The sequence below is a fragment of the Schistocerca piceifrons genome, chromosome 11 (assembly GCF_021461385.2).
Source record: "Schistocerca piceifrons isolate TAMUIC-IGC-003096 chromosome 11, iqSchPice1.1, whole genome shotgun sequence".
Classification (NCBI taxonomy): Eukaryota; Metazoa; Arthropoda; class Insecta; order Orthoptera; family Acrididae; genus Schistocerca; species Schistocerca piceifrons.
The window spans coordinates 133,285,331-133,299,571 of record NC_060148.1 but is presented as its reverse complement, the minus strand read 5'-3'; the positions used below and the strand labels follow the sequence as shown (position 1 = coordinate 133,299,571).

At 40.3% G+C, this 14,241-nt stretch overlaps 2 protein-coding genes across 3 annotated transcripts in view; both read left to right on the top strand.

Moving 5' to 3' along the window:
- The window catches only part of LOC124720518 (chloride intracellular channel protein 5-like), a 37,249-nt gene extending 34,659 nt beyond the window's left edge, over positions 1-2,590 (top strand). The window contains exon 3 of the mRNA XM_047245874.1: positions 100-2,590. Within this exon, the coding sequence (XP_047101830.1) occupies positions 100-338 (239 nt within the window). The 3' untranslated portion in view covers positions 339-2,590. The remainder of the gene's footprint in view (positions 1-99) is intronic.
- Positions 1-14,241, top strand: part of LOC124720519 (transcription initiation factor TFIID subunit 10-like) — a 103,081-nt gene that overhangs the window by 35,388 nt on the left and 53,452 nt on the right. The window lies entirely within an intron of this gene.

The window sequence follows — 14,241 nt, the reverse complement described above, 5'->3', positions numbered from 1 at the left end:
AATAAGTTATTTTCTTTCGGAAAAGAATAAAAAGGGTGCTTATCAAACTGCCCGTGTGAGACGCGTGACTTACTGCTCGCGGCACTCCCACTGTTTCAGGTTACGAAATCTCGGCTGAGCTGACCGGACTGTGGCGCTGGCTGCACGCGGCGTACTCGCTCCCGGCTTTCGTCGCGTCGTGCCCGTGTGACGCGGAAATCACGCTGCACTGGCTGGACGCGCTGGGCGAGTCCACGGCAAGCCCGGAGCGGCGCCGCCAGATGCGGGCCCTGTACGAGGGCGGCCCGCGCTTTTCGCTCACCGTTCCCGTCCGCGCCACACCCATCGTCATAGAGTAGAGGGCGACAGTTCTCCGTTCTCATCTGCCGTTACTGTGACAGTTATTAAAGAATTTACTGTGTGCCTGAGAGAAAATGTCAGACATGGGTAAAAATAAAGAAAGATTAGGTACTAAGTGCATCTGTCACAGAAGGCTTCTCAGTTTTTAAAAACCTAAGTTAAAAAATATTTAATTGGGCACTACGTTACTTTCTGTATAAACAATCACTTCCTCCGTGGGTAGATCTGAGGTGTGTATACCTTTCGTGTCCCAAAAATCTGTCAGACCGTCTTTGACTATGTTTTTTATGATTTCATCATGAGTTTGAATTTTAAACGTTGTGACTAAGATTGTGATATTATTTTCATTCTTTTTGCTTGCAAACATTGTCAGAACATATCTCATTTAAAGAATAACACCCATCATTGCTGTATTTATTGAAATCACAATTTTTGCCCACATTTGGCTGAAAAAAGCCTTGTACCACTTTCAGGTGAATGGGAAAATATACACTGAACGCATTGAGGGAGTGGCTATGGTGGTCTAATTTCTGCCCGTAGAAGCCCCAGGTTCAGTCCGACATAGGGAGGAGAAATTTTCCTCGTCCCACTCCAGTACGGCCTCAGGTCTACTTAACAGACTATCAGACGTGGGCTCGCTGGTCTTTCCTGGGGATGAAAGGATGTGGGCTGCCACCCTCCGTCGTAGTGCCACGGAGGTAGGCTTTACTGTACCTACAATCGGGCTAATAGCCTCATTCTCAGCTTGCGCCATAGTCTTTTTTGTACGTCGAGAGAACAAAAAAATATACTTTGCGCACTTGAAAATGGCTCAAAGCCAAAATCATTCAGTTATAGTAAATTGACCTACTCTTAGCCATAAATGTAACTGAGGTGCATGATGAAAATTCCTTCCCCCTTTTTGTTTTATTCTGTGGGACTCAAAATGCAAAAACTAATGAGAAGCCAGTATTTAAAACTCGTACTGTGTGGAAGCAGGTTTGGCACTATTAGTAGATAATCTGTGCCTACTCAGGCATTTCTTGTTTAATACAAATTGGGCAATGCCCCTGATCATTGCACATTCAGTGACGACTGCCACATTTTTACCAACTGGTCACCATCGTGCAGTGTGAGATCGGTGGAAGCACAGTGTCTTAAGAAACTACTTAATTGTATGTAACAGTACGACAGTTGGCAACCACACCTAGCCTGGTATTCAGCTCTTACATTGCCCAGGTTCATACATTATGGTGTCAGCTGTCTAAGGACATTTGATTATGCTGTTTTCTTTTACTCCCTTGCCTGTTAATGTGCCTTTTATAGTGTTGTCCTTTTTAGTTGCTGTTTTAACATTGTGCCTCGCAGTGCATTCATAATTTAGTCTGGGCGGTAATGACCACTGTAGTTCTGCACGCTAAAACCACAAAAAGAAAAAAAAAAGAAAAAAAAGTCACAAGCACCCTTATCTGTGCTGTGGTAGTTGTTCGATCTGCCACTGCTGCCTTTACAATACAGTGATCCCCATGGACATCTGTGGTATGTGGGCGTCCAGAATCACGTCTGCAGGCATGAGAATGTTCATTTGACCACTGATACCAGCATTGTATCACAACTGATGCAGCACGTCCAACTTAGTGTGGCAATTCTCCAAAAGGATCGGCCCGCCACTCGGATGGTCACAATTTGATCCCTTTCGAACACACTCATGTGGTTGTAGAAAGCAGGACTGCATCTCCTTGGCACAGTTAACTTCTTGCTTCACATGTTTGCACCAAACTGAGCCTTCTCCTATTAAATGGTAGAAACCTGTTCCCTATTAAAGGGTAGAAACAGATGGTGCTCTGGAAGCTATGCCACTATGGTGTCTGTTGGCAGATGAAGTTGAAACCTTTATCAGTACATCTAAAACCCTCTCGTGTGGCATATGCCGTCATTGGTTCGAAATCAGTGTCATCTTTCCTGTTGTACTACTTTTTTTCCAGCAGAGTATCTCCAAAATACTGCGAGTTTCAAACGAGTTATTGCCCTTCAAAAACTTGAAGATGCACAGCAGATTTTATGTTTGCATTGTGTTGCAGACATTGATAGTCAAGGGATAGCTGTTGTTAAACTGCTGCAGAGCAAGTTTGAAGCTCAGCATAAACACGACTTTAAATGCCTGAACCGGGAATGTCTATTTCCCGCATATAACACCTTTTCCCATTCTAATTAACATGAAATGGATTAAATGTGAATATTGTTGAATTTTTGTTAATGAAAATTCTTTATTCCTTATCTAGTGCTCTGAACTTGCATTCCTCTGCAGTCCACTCCTCTTTCTTTTCAGTTCCTCAGACTATTTCCTCTTTCTCTACTGATTAAAGAAATATGTGGTCCCCAAATCTAGCAGTGCTTTTTTTTTTATGCACAGGTGATGGCCAAATAGGTTAGTATCGTGCTACAAATCTAGAGACGTACAGTTCAATCGAAAGTTGATTGTAGGAATTTTTCTCTGATATGTATCGGTCTTTCACCATAGATAGTGCTTTGTGTGTATAATATATATATTTGTATGATGTCCTATCTTCTGATTATTTATGTTAGACATCGTACTCTGAGCCAAAGCTGCTGCCTGTGTTTCATCTTAGTCATTTACACAGACTGACTTACTGATCGCAGTGCTGTTTATGCGAAAAGAAACACTTATTTAAATCCCCTCCTAATGTTGATTTGTGTGAACAAATTATGGAGACTGTGATGTGTTCTACCTCCCCTCCCCCCTCGCTTCCTCCCCCCCTCTTCCCTCACTCCATCTTTGCACCAAGGGGACCTGATTACTTTTGAGATAATTTTGTTCCTCTTGTCTGGCTGTGCCGTGCTGTTCTGTTGGTGCACCTGTTTGTGGACGTGTTTCTTGAGACCTTGATATTTTGTAGCTTCGATTTAATTCTGGACACAATGCTGCCCCTCGGGGAACAGTGCAGCGCCAGCCAATTGACTGAGGAATTTGGCAATTGTCCTAAATTTCCTTCCAAAATACTCTGAAGGGCATGTGCATTCACCTGCGTGCTGGGAGCAAGTAACTTTTTCTTCTAGGCTGCAACAATAGATACACTTGTTTGTTATTGATTCTTTTTCTGAATATATGTGGATAACCATTGTGTCAGTACAGGGAAGGGGGGAATGGTTCAAGGAAAAACAACCTAGTACTCCACAGAAGCAGCAGAAATGAGCATATAAAGTCTCTCTCTCTGTGTGTCAAGTATTCCACTCAAGATTTCAGCAATAGTGTCACGTCTGGTTTCATAGCTGTATTCACTGTAAACATAAAGTTGCCTGCAAGTAACTAACGTTAGCAGTGACCACAAAGCAAAAAATACCATTTGATATCGATAGATACAGCTGTAGCCTAAAGTACCAACAATAGCCCACTTATCACATTAATGGCGAGATGTCTGTCTCTGTTACTTTCTTAATGAATTGTGAATTCACACGTGACATTTCTGTTATCGTGCCCCCCTGCCCCTTTGACATTAATACCTTGTGGCACAACTGTAGCACGAATTTGTATCTGCATCTGTGGCCACATGCGTACTCTGTAAGCCACCGTATAGTGTGTGACGGAGGGTGCCTTTTACCAGAACTAGTCATTTACTTCCTGTCCCACTCAAAAACTGATAGAAAAATTATTGTCCATGTGCCTCCATAGAAGCCCTGGTTTGTCTCCTCTTGTCTTTGCTGTCCTCACATGTAATGTATCTTGGCAGCAGTATAATTGTTTTGCAGTCAGTTGCAAATGTTAGTTCTCAAAAATTGATGTGATGGGGATCCCAAACATTCATGCAGTACTTGAGAATGGATCACACACATCTTTTACATGTAGTCTCCTTTGTAGATGAACCATGCTGTCAGAGAATTCTCTCAATAAACACAAATGTAGAATTTGTCCTCCCTACAACCGACTTTATGTGCTTGTTCCATTTCATATCACTTTGAGAGTGAATTTGAAAATGCTGGTAAATGCTTGTCACACATTTCAGGCGTAGCCCTTCGGCAGATGACCTGGTAACAAATAATAAAGAGAAGTGCAAATAATGATATAGTACAATACAGCTTCACCAAATAAATGAAGTTATATAAATCTCAGATGAAATTAATGGTACACAATTTTGAAGAACATTAGTACGTACCAACTAAGATAATTATGTTCGTTAACAAAGACGCTGAATAATGTCCGTACAAATGTCGAGCAAAAATTTTCTGTTGTATGTACAAGAAGTACAGCTAAACAGTAACTGACAGGCATCGCTAATGGAGCCAAAATGTAAGCTCGTATCACTACAGGGCAGCACTTCTGAAATGTGTAAAATTGAAATGTTAATAAGAAATATTAGGTCAGTTGTGAAAACAGTATAATAGTACAAAACATTTCATTTATGACGACATCATACAGAAACACATTCGGAAGAATTTGTTCATAATTTCAGTAGAGAGTGACACATGCAATACAGAGTCAATTAAAATAATTATTTTTCAGTAAAACAAAATGAATTAAAATAATTATTTCATTTTTACCAACACAGTTGGGCAAGGAAGTTAACAGTAAAATACAATCACAAATACATATTGGTTTGTACCATTATGCCTAGATATTTAATCAACATAACTGTTGAACAGCACACCACTAATACTGTATTTGAAAATAGTGGATTTGTTTTTTCATACTCATCTGCATTAACTTACATTTTTGACACATAGAGCTAGCTACTACTCATCACATCACGTAGTAATCCCACCCAAGTCATCCTATATCCTCCTGAGAAGAAGAATGGTCCTATAAAATTCCCCAGGGACAACTCTGACAGTACACTTGTGTCTAGTTAACTCTCTTTGTCTGTGGGCAATGCACTGGGTTCTGTTAGTTAGCCGGCCGGAGTGGCCGAGCGGTTAAAGGCGCTACAGTCTGGAACTGCACGATCGCTACGGTCGCAGGTTCGAATCCTGCCTCGGGCATGGATGTGTGTGATGTCCTTAGGTTAGTTAGGTTTAAGTAGTTCTAAGTTCTAGGGGACTTATGACCACAGCAGTTGAGTCCCATAGTGCTGAGAGCCATTTTTGTCTGTTAGTTAGTCTCTGAGCCACTCTCTTATCTGAGAACCTAAACTGTATTCTTGGACCTTTGTTAACAGCCTGCAGTGGATCACTTTGTCAAATACTTTCCAGAAATATAGGAATATAGACTCTGCCTGTTGTCCTTCGTTCACGGTTAACAGAATAACAAAGTCAAGCCAAGGGTCACACAAGCAATGGTGTCTACATACAAGCTTATCTGCCTCTGTATGATTTTTTCCTTCTTTTTTTTTTCCATTTTCAGTGCAACATTTTACACGATCTCAGGCAGTAGTACACCTGCGGTTGCCAATTTTCAACCTCCTCCTCCACTTATCTCTGCCCTGATGCACGTCCTTCCTTACTCCATCTGCCTGAAGGTATTTTCCCCTCCGGCCTTCCTCTGGAAGCAGTTTAGCTGATGCCCCTGGGACTATACCTTTCCAGTACTGATAACTGCCATTACGTCTGCTTCTGTCTATACTTCCTTTAATTATTTGTTCTTTGCTTCATGTGCCGTCCAAAGTCGCTTGCCCAGAAATTTTTTGACTATATTTTCAAAACCGGTTATAGTTCCTGGTCTGTTTCCATGCTCATTGTCTCTAGCCTGATTGTGGGTGTATATTCTTCTTCTTCAATTGCCACCTGTGGTCCACATGAAGTAACTTCCTCGTGATTCTGTCTTCTTTCCTGATTTTCGATAGTTACACTATTTCTTTGTTCTATCTTTCATCTGTCGATACGGTGCTGCACTTCTCAACATCTTCCTGAAAATTCCTGAACTTCATCATCTTATTTTGAAAGGTCTGCCTATTTAGAATTTTTGCTTTCATAACTTTAATTGCTGCTAAGTCCTTTTCACTTCCCCGGAATGACTCATTTGCATTTTGGCTGTTTTGCCATTTGGGTGTAGGTTTCCCAACTTTTCTTTGACCAAGTATTTTCCATAGTATTTTCCTTTTGTACTTGCCAGCTCTTCAGTTTCTCCCTTTTTGTTGGAGACTAAACCCTCCACTACATGAAGGCACTCGTTTTCTGTTATAGTGTTGTATTTTTGTTTTTACTGAAAGTGATTTTTATTTTAAATGTCCTTCATTACTTGATAAGCCACTTCCATTTTCTGTGTTCACTTATGTATGCTTCATCATATAGACAATTTGCTTGTATTATTTCCCCTGAATACTTAAGTTTATTCATTACATGATTCTACCATATCTTGTGCTTAGGAATTTTTGAACATTTTTTAATGTGTATTATGCATTGTTTTTTTGAAAGAAATTTGTAAGCCACCATCTCTTTCAATAGTTTGATTTGCTCAGTTGCTGTATTATGTTTTCAGAAAATACTGCTAAACAACCAGCAAAGGCTAGGCAGTAGAGTTTGTTGTTCATTGAATCTTTTTCCATTCTGATTTCTTTTATTTCTTTTTCTTGAAGTCTAAGGTTCCATTCCCTTATTACCTGTTTTATAGATTCTTATTTTTGTTTTGTCCTGCTGTACATTAGCTTTAAGGAATAAAAGTATATCTCATCTGCTCCCTTGTGTTGTGTTTAAAATTTCAAGCTGCAACCAGACACTTGACATTAAGAGTTAGAAATTTTCTTCGGACAGGTCTCTACCCTTTCTTCCCCTTTCCCTTTATACAGTGCTAGCACATTCCATCTACTGGTGTGGGATTACTGACCCAGATTGTCTTGTCCGGTGTGTCAGTGTTGCATTGGACCTTGTCATTTCTGCCAAAGTTTTCTGCACTGAGACAGTATCTTTAGCAAAACCTATCCATTTGCCTGACTTTTTTTTAGAGAAACTACACCAAAATACTGTGGTGTAGATTTTTTCCAGATTTGAGTTGCTGTTAGATACGTGTAACAGTAGTTTTACCATGGCTTCTCATGTTGCTCATTTGAATTCCCATCTGTATTTACTGTTATAAATTTGTTTTTTAAAAAGTTATTTCCTGTACACCACTTTTCAAGAATAAATATTTGACCCCAGTTGTAGTTTAGTATGTAGTGTTTTCTCTGTGCTTCAGATACATTGACAGCTTGTACTTATCTAACGTGTTGTAGCTTCAGGCTTCAACATCATTCTCATTCTGAAAAGTTCCTCTAGCTTCCTTTAGAAAGTTCTCAGGAAGTCTAAGCATCTCCAAGGCATACTGGCTTTGTAAGGTATGCGTAAGGTAAACAGTGGCACGTGTCAGGAATTTGACACAGGTATTTTATTGTACACAAATGTAACTGCCTTTGGCTCTCATTTAAAACCTTGCACACAAAAAGTAGGACGTACAGATGGACATCTTTATATCTTTCGCAATGTTCCTGAAAGGTACCATTTTGATACACATGAAGAGCTTGAAATTTTTACTAATTTAAAAGCAATACCCACACCAGTTGCTGAAATGAAAAAGCAATTTTTATAACAAAGCCTTTTTCCAAGTATTTTTTGATCTCTTATGTTGTCGCTTCTGCCAGTGTTTTGCATTTTCCTCTGTCGGAATTTCTTATTCTGCCGGCTCACACTCGTGTAATTGTAACTAAATTTAACAGCTGTTCATTCCGGCTGTTTAGTGTAACTACAGTTGCGATTGCCAGCTACCAGTTTGCTACTTGTGGATAACATCTGCAAATGGCCGTCATCTATCCTTCTTCTATAATAGTGCACATCTGGTGTATCTACACTAGTAGTCGTGTAATGTTTTTCTAGTTTTCACCTTTAGAATGCTTCCTCTCCCAATGTTTTTTATATTGTGAATATTTTTTGCCTTAGATTTGTGGTTTGATTTATGAACTTTATACCATTACATAATCAGCTGTAGGCTACAGTTTCAACAATCAGAGTGCAGGCACATTAACATAATGGATACTTCTCTGGGCCTTTCACTGAGTGATATGGTGCAGTGATACCAAACTGACTCACATTCAGGAGAAGGCAGTTCAAACCCCTTATAGCTATCCAGATTTAGGTTTCCCATGATTTTCCTAAGCGGCTCCAGGCAAATGCCAGATGGTTCCTTCAAAAGGGCACAGCTGATTTTGTTCCCCATGTTTGAAACAAGTTGAGCTTGTACTCCATCCCTAATGAGCTCTATGTCGACGGGACATGTAAAAGTTAATTTGATTTGAAATTTGGCTACACACACTTTCACTTCTGTTTTGAACAGATCAGCTACTGAAGCCCTTGGTGATAAGTTGATACCATTAATGGCACTATTTTTGTGACCTGATGTTGAAATATACAATGTAAACAATGAGTATCAGTGTCAACAACTTTGTGAAAATACACTGCAAAATTGTGACAGAGAAAATGTGACAGTCATCTATTTACAAGTAGAAAGGCATTGCAACAATTTTTATTCTGAGTTTAGGAATAAATCTTGTCAGTGAATATATTGTAAAACATGTGAGAATTGTGCTGCATCTTGAATCTCCTCAACTACATCTTCATTTTATAGGATCTGAACCTTAATTGCACAAAAATGCTGTACAAAGTGTTTTCGTTGAAGATAACACATTAATGATAGTGTACAAATTTATCAAGAGATCTGACAAAGATTTTTTTCCCCTATCATTTATCAGATTTTAAACCTAGGCAACTTGTATTGTAGAATATATTTAACTCAATTTTGACTTCCAAGTAAAGAAAATTTTTACCTGCTTTATTCAAGTCAATTTACAACTTTGAAGCAAATTTTCTTTTCTTGCCATATTGTACATTTTATATATATATACAAAGATGATGTGACTTACCAAACGAAAGCGCTGGCACGTCGATAGACACACAAACATACACACAAAATTCAAGCTTTCGCAACAAACTGTTGCCTCATCAGGAAAGAGGGAAGGAGAGGGGAAGACGAAAGGAAGTGGGTTTTAAGGGAGAGGGTAAGGAGTCATTCCAATCCCGGGAGCGGAAAGACTTACCTTAGGGGGAAAAAAGGACAGGTATACACTCGCACACACGCACATATCCATCCACACATACAGACACAAGCAGACATATTGAAATATGTCTGCTTGTGTCTGTATGTGTGGATGGATATGTGCGTGTGTGCGAGTGTATACCTGTCCTATTGAAATATGTCTGCTTGTGTCTGTATGTGTGGATGGATATGTGCGTGTGTGCGAGTGTATACCTGTCCTTTTTTCCCCCTAAGGTAAGTCTTTCCGCTCCCGGGATTGGAATGACTCCTTACCCTCTCCCTTAAAACCCACTTCCTTTCGTCTTCCCCTCTCCTTCCCTCTTTCCTGATGAGGCAACAGTTTGTTGCGAAAGCTTGAATTTTGTGTGTATGTTTGTGTTTGTTTGTGTGTCTATCGACCTGCCAGCGCTTTCGTTCGGTAAGTCACCTCATCTTTGTTTATAATCCAAAGATTTATCATTTTGATAGAGTGGGCTAAAACTAAAATGTAATAATGTAACAATAGCTCTCATTGTGTTCTTCCATTGTAACCAAAGATAATATTTCTATTGTGCTATTTCCATTGCATTGTGCATAATAGCCAGCCTGTTAAAAAAAAAATGCCAAAGATCAGGTGCATTTTAAGGAATTTGTTAAAAGAAGTGAATCTGTAGCTGCGTCTTTGGTATTATATTCGGCAAACTGAAGTACGCTTTCGCTTCTTAACACATAATCTGTAATTTTAAGAAGTGTATTATCAACAAGAGTGATTCTGTAGTAACCAAAGATTTGTACAATCACTTGATCATTTGCCGAATTAGATTCTTAGGCAGTTATTGTTCCAAAGATTTAAATCTATTTTGTGTAATGTATGTAAAGAAAAAGTAAGAACTGTAACAGAGGATCATTATATATTTTCTGTATTTTTTTAGATATACAGATGTTTATTTTTATTGAAATATTTACTGTACAGGCACGATGTACACTATTTTTATAATTAACAATGTTCTCTTTGTTTGGAGATGCTTAACTACACACACTGTGTTTTTTTCTCTGACAATGACCAAGTTATGTGGTTCATGCACTGTAACAAATAAAGCAGCTTTACGCAATACATAGAATTTTATTTATTTATTTCCTCTTCTGCCCCCCCCCCCCTCCTATGATCCCCCTGTGTTTCGAAAAGAATTGTGGGTAGCTACGTACATAGGCCAACCTATTAATAACTTGGTTTGTGTTTCTGCACAGTCATCTCCTCAATTTGTGTTAACAGAACATCTCTACCAACCTTATGTTGCTGGTGAGATGGAAAAGTCGGTAGTGTATATCACACTAATTTACTAATTTATTTATCCTGGCAATATTATGGCTATCGGGATTGTTCTTAACTGTAATGAGGTATTCTGTACACTAGATGTCTCAGGAGGTGGAAAAGGTGGCGTGGAGTTCGTGTTGGCAGTGACAGCCCAATAGGTCAGTCAGTGGCTTCAGACATGGAGTAATCATTGGATTTTACAGAGTAATAAATCCATCACAGAAATTTCAAGCCTTCTAAATCTGCTCAGTTCAGCTGTTGATGATGTGATTGTGAAGTGGAAATGTGAAAGAACGACCACAACTAAACAGAGACAAGACAGACCTCATAAACTGACGGACAGGCTTAACACCCTTGCTTTTAGTTTTAGTGAAGGTTGTTTTGACTTTCCTGTAAGCTGAGTCAGTCCTTCTGACAATCACATCTTTTTCAATTTCTTCACATTTTTATGCAGCTATGTCAGCTTCCCTGCACTTCCTATTTATTGCATTCCTAAGTGACTTGTATTTTTGTATTCCTTAATTTCCTGGATCATTTTTATGCTTCCTTCGTTTATTGATGAACTGAAGTATTTCTTCGGCTACCCGTGTTTTGTTCACAGTTACCTTCTTTGTACCAGTGATTTTCCTTAACTTCTGTGACTTGCCCTTTTTAGAGATGCCCATTACTCTTCAATTGAACTGCGTACTGAGCTAGTCCTTATTGCAGAACCTTTAGCCGTAGGGAACTTCAAGCGTACTTCATCATTCTTAAGTGTTTTTGTATCCTACTTCTTTGTGTATTGATTCTTGCGAAGTAGGCTGTCAAACTTTTGCCTAATCTTCATCTTTACTAAATTGTGATCTGAGTCTACATCTGCTTCTGGGTATGCCTTACAATCCAATATCTCATTTCTGCCCAACCATGATGTAATATAACTGAAATCTTCCCATATCTGCTGGCCTTTTCCAGGTATACCTCCACCTCTTGTGATTCTTCAACAGAGTGTTTGCTATTACTGGCTGAAATTAATTTCAGAACTCAATTAATCTTTCTCCTCTCTCATTCCTGCTACCAACCCCACATTCTCCTGTAACCCTTTCTTCTATCCCTTCTCCTATAACCACATTTCAATTCCCCATGACTATTAGATTTTCATTTCCCTTTATGTGCTGTATTCCCCATTCGATATCCTCATGCAGTTTATCTCTTCACCTTCAACTCGTGATGATGGCTTGTATACCTGAACTATCATTGTCTGTGTTGGTTTGCTGTCGATTCTGATGAGAACCACCTGATCAGTGAACTGTTCACAGTAACTCATTCTCTGCTCTACATTCCTCTTAATATCAAATCCTACTCCTGTTACCATTTTCTATCGTTGTTGATTTTACCTTGTACTCGTCTGACCAGAAATTCTTGTCTTCTTGCCATTTCACTTCATTGACCCTCTCTGTATCTAGATGTAGCCTTATCGTTTCCCTTTTCAGGTTTTCTAGATTCTCTACCACATTCATACTTCTGAAATTCCACACCCCGACTCATAGAATGTTATCATTCGTCGGTCATTCAATCTTTTTCTCACGGTCACCTCTCCCTCGGCACCCCCCTCCCGGAGATCTTTCAAGTGAACTAGTTTGCAGTCTTTTACCATTGGAGAGATCATGACACTTTCAAATTACAGGCCACATGTGCTGTGGATACACATTATGTGTCTTTAATGCACTGGTTTTCATTGCCTTCTGCATTGTCAAGCCATTGATCAGTGCTGATTCTTTACCTTTAGGGGCAGTTTCCCACCCCGAGGGAAAGAGAGAGCCCCGAACCTCTTTCCGTTCCTCCTCCCTCTTTGACAAGGCTGTTTGCAGAATGAGGGACAACTTCTCGTGCAGGAAGTCTTCGTCTGCCAGTACCAATGATTTTTCTTCAAAATTTAAGCGGTGGTGTGGATCGAACCCGGGACCTAGGACTTTCGATTCCTAATCAAAGACACTACCCCGAAACAGCAGGTGCAATACTGTGGTTGTTTATTGCACTTAAGAAAACGCAATATGTGGAAGAACAACAACCCATTTCACAGCATTGTCTGCTACAAAAAGTAGAGGAGTAGATTGAGTACAATGATTGTATCAGCCTGACAGTGCAACCTGTTATAAAGTGGCGTCTTTGTAGCAACTGTGTCCAGCCTTTTCAAATATGTGGTGTCTAGGAAGCCCGCTTACTAGGTTTGCTAGACAAACATTCAGACAAATCATATTAATGAGCTTTATTACAAAAAAGTAAATGACAATACTTAGCTTCGACAATTACACAGAAGTGTCGCAAGCAAAAGGCGACATACAAAATAAGCAATCTTCTTCAGTATAAACAATTGCAAGTCTGTGCTCCGTAGACAGTACAAGTGAAGTGAATAGAGTTGCCGCTGCTATAATAATGCCTAAACTTGAAGCTGCTATTCGACTGGGTCGCGGCGCTTGTGTCCTCTTTCCGTAGGGGCCACTACTATCACATTGTCATTTTGGAGGGAGGTCCGGTCGGCATGTAATTGGCTGACTTCTTCTCACAGCCATCTATTCTCTCTCGTTCCCGACCGGCATGCTGACGCTTGACTTTATGCCGTGACAGTGGCAATAGTTTGTGGACAAAGAAATGGACAGACCTGCCCAGAGTCCTAACCTGAACAAAATGAAACATCTTTAGGATGGGGCTCTTAATGAAGCACAGGCTGTGATTCTTCCAGGCACCCCCCCCCCCCCCCCCCCCACACACACACCTATATTACCCCACAGGCATTATAGCAACGGAATTACAAGTTTCCATGAGACGCCAATTGCAGTCGTGAGGGATCCAGTGGAGCATGTCTGGTTAGCCGTACCTCTAGGAGCTCAGTAGCACAGGTGCCCTCTGCTGCCGCAGTATGGGATGGCAGGCGGCAACCACTCAGCCCACTCTCACTCGGGACTACTTCTGTACATTGAAAGTCTTCCCATCACAGTCGAAGCTATCATAAAGAGGAAGGATAACAGGTGTGCATGTACCTGTGGTCAGCTAGTGTGTTTTATACACACATAAAAAAAAGTTTCGCATCGGCTCAGTTCCGAGGGTTCCAGAACCTGTACAGAAAATTGGTATAGAGATCAACATAAACATCATTTCCACCCTTTTTACTGCTCATGAAAACCGCACATTGCACGTTGTACCACCATACAGTGAGACCTTCAGAGGTGGTGGTCCAGATTGCTGTACAACCCGGTACCTCTAATACCCAGTAGCACATCCTCTTGCATTGATGCACGCCTGTATTCGTCGTGGCATACAGTCCACAACTTTATCAGGGCACTGCTGGTCCAGATTGTCCCACTCCTCAATCTCCATTTGGCATGGATCCTGCAGAGTGGTTGGTGGGTCACGTCATCCGTAAACAGCCCTTTTCGGTCTATCCCAGGCATATTCGATAGGGTTAATGTCTGGAGAATATGCTGGCCACTCTAGTCGATCGAATTCATTATCCTGTAGGAAGTCATTCACAAGATGTGCACGATGGGGGTGCGAATTGTCATCCACGAAGACGAATGCCTTACCAATATGCTGCCGATACAGTTGCACTATCGGTCGGAGGATGGCATTTGTGCGTCGT